The sequence below is a fragment of the Bolinopsis microptera genome, chromosome 12, assembly GCF_026151205.1.
Source record: "Bolinopsis microptera isolate Bmic1 chromosome 12, MBARI_Bmic_1.0, whole genome shotgun sequence".
NCBI lineage: Eukaryota > Metazoa > Ctenophora > Tentaculata > Lobata > Bolinopsidae > Bolinopsis > Bolinopsis microptera.
In genome coordinates this window covers 7,877,677-7,887,778 of record NC_087083.1, presented here as the reverse complement: position 1 = coordinate 7,887,778, position 10,102 = coordinate 7,877,677, and the positions used below count along the sequence as shown (strand labels likewise).

Below are 10,102 nucleotides of genomic sequence, written 5' to 3'. Positions count from 1 at the left end.
TGAAAGTCTGAAGTAGGTACTGCGTTAAATTGATCTGGTATTCTCGTCGTTGAACTACGGTTTTAGATTTGCTTGTACATCGTTATATCACCATTCACCAAACTTCGACACTTAAATTTGATAGTTTTTCTAAAACACCATCGATAGTGCTTATTTTGAACTGGTGATGACGGAATTCCATAAATAATTGTTCATAAATTAAATACTTGCGAAAGAACCACTCATAGTTATTTCGTACCGCCCAGGAGTGCATGAGAGTGTGTTAGAGTGTGTTACGGTCATGGGAAATTTCAAATGATCTTACAGCATGATACAACAAAACCCCATTTTGTCGCGCCCCGATTCACTATAAACCCTGATTTACCATGGCCATTTAAATAGCCGCCATTTCCTTCCCCCATGAGCCCATGAATAGGTTTAAAATAGTAAATGATGTGAAGAAAAAACCCCCGATCTTTCGCTGCTCAAACATACATATAATATAACTTATATTTATTGACCAATGATATTTGAGCATTTCTTACCACGTGACTTAGTTTAATCATTTAATGGAACATTAAAAGATTCTTAAGTATTGAAAGTGATTGAGAATGAAACTATTGTTTTTGTAACAAAACATCTATAAAATCATAAATATAATGGCAGCATGAGGTCACATCTTTATGGGATTTATATGCTTTTTGCAACCTAAGTGAACAGAAACTTTGATATCGTTTTAATCACCGATTATTCTAGAATCTTTAGCAAAATTATAACTTATAACATAAAATAATGTTAATCAGGAAACCGTTATTCTAAAGTTTAAAAATAAACCGTTTATATTGAAGTAAGGTTCAGTAATTCAGAACCTTTTGATGTTCCGCGTTATCTTGGTTCTTGTTGAGTGCGCCTTTCATTTGCTAATGTTCGTTATAATAATGTTTTCAAACGGCTTCAAAATTTCTTGAATTAGGATCATGTAAATATATAATTATATTCAAATATAATTGAATTTGAAGATTATACTCAAGATAACAGGGTATTAATTACCTAAATGATTGATTAGATTTGTAAAAGGGACTTCTTTTCTGCTCGATTATTCCAGTCTTAGAGACTTTCTAACTTTACTCTGAAAGTCTGAAGTACTGCGTTAAATTGATCTGGTATTCTCGTCGTTGAACCACGGTTTTAGATTTGCTTGTACATCGTTATATCACCAAACTTCGACACTTAAATTTGATAGTTTTTCTAAAACACCATCGATAGTGCTTATTTTGAACTGGTGATGACGGAATTCCATAAATAATTGTTCATAAATTAAATACTTGCGAAAGAACCACTCATAGTTATTTCGTACCGCCCAGGAAACAAACAAATTCATATCTTAACAAATTCCAATGTCTATTACGCAACGTTTTATTACGCAATACGGTATTACTATCAAACTAAAATCGTTTAAGAGTTAATACGCTTCATCACAACAATACGACTCATAAATAATGTCCGGATATTACATAACAGTTTCAGCAAGCAAAACAGTCGGAGTCAATTATTGAAAATTGTGCAACAAGATGAAGACAAGACAGTGGATATTCCTGTTCGCATTTTTTGTCACTGCTGTTAAATCACAAGGTTAGAAGAAGTTTTTTTGATATAAGAAGGTAAAACTAAAAGGGCTGCGATGAACATGGACTTGCCACCCCATAGAAACATTGAATATATTAATTTTGCTACATTGCTTCCTCAATAAAACTATTTATTTGTAGTTGAAAATAATTTAAAATTTATCTGTACTATTTTGAATACACAGTTAGTAACATAATATTGACTGCAAATTAATTTTCTCGTTACCTAAAGTCACAATAGAAAGTAATAATTCCAATATTACCAGAAGAAGTTGAAGACAGTAGTCTGTTCCGCCTGGTAACAGACTCTGGTGAAAACGTTTCACCGGGTGAAAGAGGATTATTGCTCTACAAAGGTGGCACTGTGTGTTACGATAAGTTTAGTGACCACTCAGCCAACGCTATTTGCAGAGTTCTAGGGTATTCTCGAGCAAGTAACTGGACGAGCGGGTACCACTTCAACCTGATCCACCAACTCGGGTTGATCAACCAACTCGGGTTTATTATTTCATATTACAAACAAAGTTAAAAGAGAGAGAGAGAGAGAGAGAGAGAGAGAGAGAGAGAGAGAGAGAGAGAGAGAGAGAGAGAGAGAACTTATCTTTTCTGTGAGTACCAATTACTTGATTAAGTTTAACGCAAACGCTTAAATGATAAGAAAAAAACGATTCTACCCTTTAGAGAGAGAGAGAGAGAGAGAGAGAGAGAGAGAGAGAGAGAGAGAGAGAGAGAGAGAGAGAGAGAGAGAGAGAGAGAGAGAGAGAGAGAAAGAGAGAGAGAGAGAGAGAGAGAGAGAGAGAGAGAGAGAGAGAGAGAAAGAGAGAGAAAGAGAGAGAAAGAGAGAGAGAGAGAGAGAGAGAGAGAGATATATATATAGAGACAGAGAGAGAGAGAGAGAGAGAGAGAGAGAGAGAGAGAGAGAAAGAGAGAAAGAGAGAGAGAGAGAGAGAGAGAGAGAGAGAGAGAGAGAGAGAGAGAGAGAGAGAGAGAGAGAGAGAGAGAGAGAGAGAGAGAGAGAGAGAGAGAGAGAGAGAGAGAGAGAGAGAGAGAGAGAGAGAGAGAGAGAGAGAGAGAGAGAGAGAGAGAGAGAGAGAGAGAGAGAGAGAGAGAGAGAGAGAGAGAGAGAGAGAGAGAGAGAGAGAGAGAGAGAGAGAGAGAGAGAGAGAGAGAGAGAGAGAGAGAGAGAGCGGCTACCACTACAACATGATCTACCAACTCGGGTTTAATATTATCGCCTTCACTATTTCATATTACAAACAAAGTTAAAATCGTACAGAATTTTGAGTGAAAAGTACGTGGTACTAGTCGTACTTTTCAATTTAGCGTACACATTTTACTGTACTTATCGCTGTAACTGTAAGTTTCTGTACTTCTCATCTTAGGTTTGATATAACTATGTTCGATGTGGAGTGTGGTGATGATGATTGGGAGTCCTGCAGTTACTCTACCTCTGAATTTTGTTATCATTACAGAGTGTTTCTTAGTTGTGCAGCAGGTTAGGATTTTTCCATCCACCACTCTAAAAAAGTAAAGATGGTTAAAATAGTTATTAAGGGTAACTTATCTTTTCTGTGAGTACCAATTACTTGATTAAGTTTAACGCAAACGTTTAAATGATAAGAAAAAAACAATTTTACCCTCTTATACTGCTCCTTGAATTATTTTATTCGGGATAACGTTCTATTTCTAACGTTCGTGATTTTGCTGTTAATCTCGAAAACTGTTAATCGATCCAAGACACTCAAAATAAGCATAAAATACATAAAGTAAGCAAAAACTTGGATTCACTGCGGACCCCAATTCACCGTGGCTGTTTGGTTCGCCCAAACTGTTTACTTCACAGAAGAACCAGTCGATGCGAATCTGTTCCGCCTGGTAACAAACTCTGGTGAAGCCGTTTCGCCGGGTGAGAGAGGATTATTACTCTACAAAGGTGGAACCGTCTGTAAGGATAAGTTTAGTGACCACTCAGCCAACGCTATCTGCAGACTTCTAGGATACACCCGCGCTATAAACTGGGAAAGTGGGTACCTTTGGTTAAAGGTTCAGACAGGACTGGACATCACCCTGGATGATGTGGAGTGTAGTGAGGGTGATTGGGGGTCTTGTTGGTTTACTACATCTCACAACTGTTATCACGACAAGGACGTTCACATGAGCTGTTATACTGCAGGTTCGGAAATTAAAGCTTTTAACTTTTTAAGTTGTAGCTGTTTCACCAGTATCTTCACTGCGACCAATATGTACTTGGCTATGCCCTATTGTTGGTCCCTTATATTTACAAATGGGAATGAGCATGTACTAACTTGGCTATGCCCTATTGTTGGTCCCTTATATTTACAAATGCGAATGACCATGTACTAACTTGGCTATGCCCTATTTTTGGTCCCTTATATTTACAAATGCAAATATATATAGAAACATTGAATATATTAATTCTGCTACATTGCTTCCTCAATAAAATTATTTATTTGTAGTTTTGAAAATAATTTAAAATTTATCTGTACGATTTTGAATACACAGTTAGTAATATAATATTGACTGCAAATTAATTTTCTCGTTACCTAAAGTCACAATAGAAAGTAACAATTCCAATATTACCAGAAGAAGTTGAAGACAGTAGTCTGTTCCGCCTGGTAACAGACTCTGATGAAGACGTTTCACCGGGTGAAAGAGGATTATTGCTCTACAAAGGTGGCACTGTGTGTAACGATAAGTTTAGTGACCACTCAGCCAACGCTATTTGCAGAGTTCTAGGGCATTCTCGAGCAAGTAACTGGACGAGCGGCTACCACTACAACCTGATCCACCAACTCGGGTTTATTATTTCATATTACAAACAAAGTTAAAAGAGAGAGAGAGAGAGAAAGAGAGAGAGAGAGAGAGAGAGAGAGAGAGAGAGAGAGAGAGAGAGAGAGAGAGAGAGAACTTATCTTTTCTGTGAGTACCAATTACTTGATTAAGTTTAACGCAAACGCTTAAATGATAAGAAAAAACGATTCTACCCTTTAGAGAGAGAGAGAGAGAGAGAGAGAGAGAGAGAGAGAGAGAGAGAGAGAGAGAGAGAGAGAGAGAGAGAGAGAGAGAGAGAGAGAGAGAGAAGAGAGAGAGAGAGAGAGAGAGAGAGAGAGAGAGAGAGAGAGAGAGAGAGAGAGAGAGAGAGAGAGAGAGAGAGAGAGAGAGAGAGAGAGAGAGAGAGAGAGAGAGAGAGAGAGAGAGAGAGAGAGAGAGAGAGAGAGAGAGAGAGAGAGAGAGAGAGAGAGAGAGAGAGAGAGAGAGAGAGAGAGAGAGAGAGAGAGAGAGAGAGAGAGAGAGAGAGAGAGAGAGAGAGAGAGAGAGAGAGAGAGAGAGAGAGAGAGAGAGAGAGAGAGAGAGAGAGAGAGAGAGAGAGAGAGAGAGAGAGAGAGCAAGTAACTGGACGAGCGGCTACCACTACAACCTGATCTACCAACTCGGGTTTAATATTATCGCCTTCACTATTTCATATTACAAACAAAGTTAAAATCTTACAGAATTTTGAGTGAAAAGTACGTGGTACTAGTCGTACTTTTCAATTTAGCGTACACATTTTACTGTACTTATCGCTGTAACTGTAAGATTCTGTACTTCTCATCTTAGGTTTGATATAACTCTATTCGATGTGGAGTGTGGTGATGATGATTGGGAGTCCTGCAGTTACTCTACCTCTGAATTTTGTTATCATTACAGAGATGTGTTTCTTAGTTGTGCAGCAGGTTAGGATTTTTCCATCCACCACTCTAAAAAAGTAAAGATGGTTAAAATAGTTATTAAGGTTAACTTATCTTTTCTGTGAGTACCAATTACTTGATTAAGTTTAAGGCAAACGTTTAAATGATAAGAAAAAAAAGATTTTACCCTTTTACACTGCTCCTTGAATTATTTTATTCGGGATAACGTTCTATTTCTAACGTTCGTGATTTTGCTGTTAATCTCGAAGACACTCAAAATTAACATAAAATACATAAAGTAAGCAAAAACTTGGATTCACTGCGGACCCCAATTCACCGTGGCTGATTGGTTCCCCCAAACTGTTTACTTCACAGAAGAACCAGTCGATGCGAATCTGTTCCGCCTGGTAACAAACTCTGGCGAAGCCGTTTCGCCGGGTGAGAGAGGATTATTACTCTACAAAGGTGGAACCGTCTGTAAGGATAAGTTTAGTGACCACTCAGCCAACGCTATCTGCAGACTTCTAGGATACACCCGCGCTATAAACTGGGAAAGTGGGTACCTTTGGTACAAGGTTCAGATGGGACTGGATATCACCCTGGATGATGTGGAGTGTAGTGAGGGTGATTGGGGGTCTTGTTGGTTTTCTACATCTCATAACTGTTATCACGACAAGGACGTTCACATGAGCTGTTATACTGCAGGTTCGGAAATTAAAGCTTTTAACTTTTTAAGTTGTAGCTGTTTCACCAGTATCTTCATTGCGACCAATATGTACTTGGCTATGCTCTATTGTTGGTCCCTTATATTTACAAATGCGAATGACCATGTACTAACTTGGCTATGTCCTATTGTTGGTCCCTTATATTTACAAATGCGAATGACCATGTACTAACTTGGCTATGCCCTATTGTTGGTCCCTTATATTTACAAATGCGAATGAGCATGTAATAACTTGGCTATGCCCTATTGTTGGTCCCTTATATTTACAAATGCGAATGACCATGTACTAACTTGGCTATGCCTTATTGTTGGTCCCTTATATTTACAAATGCGAATGACCATGTAATAACTTGGCTATGCCCTATTGTTGGTCCCTTATATTTACAAATGGGAATGACCATGTACTAACTTGGCTATGCCCTATTGTTGGTCCCTTATATTTACAAATGCGAATGACCATGTACTAACTTGGCTATGCCCTATAACCCTATTGTTGGTCCCTTATATTTACAAATGCGAATGACCATGTACTTACTTGGCTATGCCCTATTGTTGGTCCCTTATATTTACAAATGCGAATGACCATGTACTAACTTGGCTATGCCCTATTGTTGGTCCCTTATATTTACAAATGCGAATGACCATGACGTACTAACTTGGATATGCCCTATTGTTGGTCCCTTATATCTACAAATGCGAATGAGCATGTACTAACTTGGTTATGCCCTATTGTTGGTCCCTTATATTTACAAATGCGAATGACCATGACGTACTAACTTGGATATGCCCTATTGTTGGTCCCTTATATTTACAAATGCGAATGAGCATGTACTAACTTGGTTATGCCCTATTGTTGGTCCCTTATATTTACAAATGCGAATGAGCTGTAATACTGTTATTTAGGTAAATATTTGGTAAACATGATTTATATGACTGAAGTTATGATCGTTCTTGTCAAACTATAGGAAGACAGCTGGCATAGGACACACCAAACTAAAATTTATAATTCAACTAATGGCTTGATGACAGAATATTTAATGAAGATTGTTAGGTATTTTATTATATGCTCATTGCTCAACCATTTGAACAATTTGTCTCTGTTGACAAGATACATTAGCAAATGACACCATCGAATTTATAAACGGTTATATTTTATGCTCATGCAACTGTAATCAAGGTGGTAAATAAGACAAACAGAACACGTGAGCTAAGTTGTAACGTTTTCAGCAGAAGAAGTTGAACAAGACCTGTTCCGTCTGGTCACAGAGTCTGGTGAAGACGTAGTAGAACAGGAAAGAGGACTGTTGCTCTACAAGAATGGCACCGTCTGCCACGATAGATTTAATGAAAATTCAGCGAACGCTATCTGCAAAGAATTAGGGTATTCCCGATCATTAAACTGGACCAGTGGATATCATTATAATTTTAATTTCCAGCTCGGATTTAATATCACATTGGATGACGTGGAGTGTGGTGATGATGATTGGGGACTGTGCAGTTACTCCACCTCTAACGACTGTTACCATCTTAAGGACGTGTTTATCAGTTGTACTTCAGGTTGGAGCTTCAAAATTATACTTTTTCAGTTTAGAAAAAAAAACAATTACCATGAGTATATCCACGACTATTATATATAGTTACTATAGTATCAATTCTTGAAATCGTAAGAAAATTTGCAATCTAAGATGAGTGGCACGATTGTTAAGTTCCAGGTGCTTTGTAGATGAGTGGCACGATTGTAAAGTTCCAGGTGCTTTGCAGTGTTTAGAAAAGCAGTAAGCATCGCATGGCTTTAGACAGACTGTCGAGAGTCGTGATGCTCCCTACTGAACACTTCAATGTTAAGAACTTGGACTCACGAGATCAAAATTCCAGATGTAACAGCTGAAGAAGATAGCAATCCTTTCCGGCTGTTAAACGAGCTGGGAGAAGAAGCTTCTCCAGGTGATTGGGGACTGCTGTTCTACAATGGAGGCACGGTGTGTAAAGATTATTTCAGTGCTAATTCAGCACACGCGATCTGCAAGGAAATGGGATACGATAGTGCAATAAACTGGTCTAGTGGATACTACTACGGGTTCGATTATCAGCGAGGTATGCTAAACATTATCTTAAATTGCTTTTTTTTGTAGAGATTTTCATTAACATTGAGCTATTGTACAAAACTGGCACAAAATAGTTAACTTTGTTTTACTGATAACTTTTTACTGAAGGGTTTAACATCACGCTGGATAACGTGGAGTGTAGTGAGGCTGACTGGGGGTCTTGTTGGTTTTCTACATCTCACAACTGTTACCACGGTGACGATGTGTTTATGGCTTGTGATCCTGCAGGCAAGTTGGGCTCTTTAAAAAATTAAAATAAAATAAATCAAAATTTTGCTGCTGGTAAATGCTGACGCTGTGTTAATTATGAAACAGGCCAGCAGCTTAAAGATCCGTTTAGATAATTTGCCATAAACTTAAGTCGGCATGACGGCATCAGTTTAATCAAATTTAAGACATCCTTACTACACACATATCCGTCGTTACCATACATGATTGTATGATTGCATTTTTTTACAGATAATCAAAAATTAAAATAACAAAAAAAATCATAAAGATTTAATTTCATTGATAAATGAATTTGGAATACGATAAAAAATGAAGTGAGGATAATAAAAATGCCCATATCTTACCTATATAACATGTATATACAACATGACATCCTTAATTCCAACCTTGTTTTTCAGGTTCGACGTAGGAGTTAAGGTACGGATATAGGGACAGAAAGGAGGACCAATAAGCTTCAAGGGAAACTTTATAATTATTTTTGAGAAATAAACTTAATGACTTTTTTTAAATCTAGTAGTTATTGACGATTATGAGAGTTTTCGCATGTCGGACGACATAGTGATTGTCCTTTATTTCAATAATTTATATTATTATAAGATATTGCAAGAAATACTTGCGGGAAGGAGAGCACATTACAAAGTTGGGTTTCATTAGTTAATCCTGGAAGCTATTTTGCTTCGGAGTAGACTAGCATTCCATCGAATTTCTTTTTGGTATTTGGCAAAATAGTTTAAATATTTTAAGGTCAAATAGTTTAAACATTATAAGATAAATTATGCCATATTGACCCTATAATGACCAGGGTCTATTATACTTTATTTATTAATTTCTATCAGCTTTTTTTATTGATTGCCTGAATTAGAGAAATTTACCATCTACTGATCGATCATGTTAACGGCCAATTATAATTTGTGCTTCTCTGTCTCATTAAAGTGGCCCTGACAATTTTAAAAAAGTAATCTTTCCAATTTGGATGAATATTTCAACATTAGGCTTTTACTGCTAATTCTTGTGACAGTGAATTCGATTTTCGTGTAAATATTTAAGTGCGTACTGAGTTATGTCTCACGTACATTATGGTCATTATCGTTTCGGTTTAGTGCTTCTAAACCAGACCTATCCGAATCACTGCCTTCAATTTTGCAGCACTGGTGTTTTTAAATATGTAGATTACCTAGACTGATCATATTTTTTTAACTGAGCAAAACGATTATTTTATCCTAAAACTTATTATTCTTAAGAAATCACCAAATGCAAATTAAACCTTGTGCGCAGCCTTTGTAATTAATTGAGCAATTTCCGCGCATTATAAGGCCGATAAGATAATCACCTTTCTAATCAAATTACGCTTCGTTTTATTTCAAAACTATTGCGTAATCTATAATGACTATTTGAAATGTTTTCGACACAAATTCACCAATTTGGATGATGCCAAAAATAGGATGCGTCAAGCTAAAATTATTATTTAAGTTAGAATTTACTGCTTAGATTATCTAAGTTAGATCATCTTTACATATAATAATATAAGTCTAAATAAGGAATCCCGTATAATTTATATCTTTATGAATATTAAAGTAGGTGATCGTTCTTCTGTGAATCTAGCTAAGCACTAGAAGGTAATTGAACAAGTTATAAGGCTTTGATAACTTGAAACATTTCTTGTTTAACCCTGTACTCGGTCAACAAGTTAACATCGCGAACTTTTTAAATCAAGTTCATAAAGTTATAACACAACCTCTCTCATATCCCATT

At 36.8% G+C, this 10,102-nt stretch overlaps 1 protein-coding gene across 4 annotated transcripts; it reads left to right on the top strand.

The window, feature by feature from the left end:
• The first annotated feature begins 1,364 nt into the window (after positions 1 to 1,364).
• Positions 1,365 to 9,180, top strand: LOC134824429 (deleted in malignant brain tumors 1 protein-like). Of its 4 annotated transcripts, none has more exons than XM_063836336.1 (11): positions 1,365 to 1,611; positions 1,874 to 2,102; positions 2,987 to 3,099; positions 3,448 to 3,777; positions 4,209 to 4,422; positions 5,223 to 5,338; positions 5,669 to 5,998; positions 7,245 to 7,574; positions 7,893 to 8,111; positions 8,231 to 8,350; positions 8,749 to 9,180. In XM_063836336.1, exons 1-11 carry the CDS (start codon positions 1,551 to 1,553, stop codon positions 8,757 to 8,759), a joined length of 2,073 nt encoding a protein of 690 aa, XP_063692406.1. In that variant the 5' UTR covers positions 1,365 to 1,550; the 3' UTR covers positions 8,760 to 9,180. The 4 variants fall into 4 exon arrangements, with proteins under 4 accessions (XP_063692406.1, XP_063692405.1, XP_063692404.1 ...); XM_063836335.1 differs by having other exon boundaries at positions 1,871 to 2,102; positions 4,212 to 4,422; XM_063836334.1 differs by having other exon boundaries at positions 1,871 to 2,102; positions 8,231 to 8,335; positions 8,737 to 9,180.
• The last annotated feature ends 922 nt before the right edge of the window (positions 9,181 to 10,102 follow it).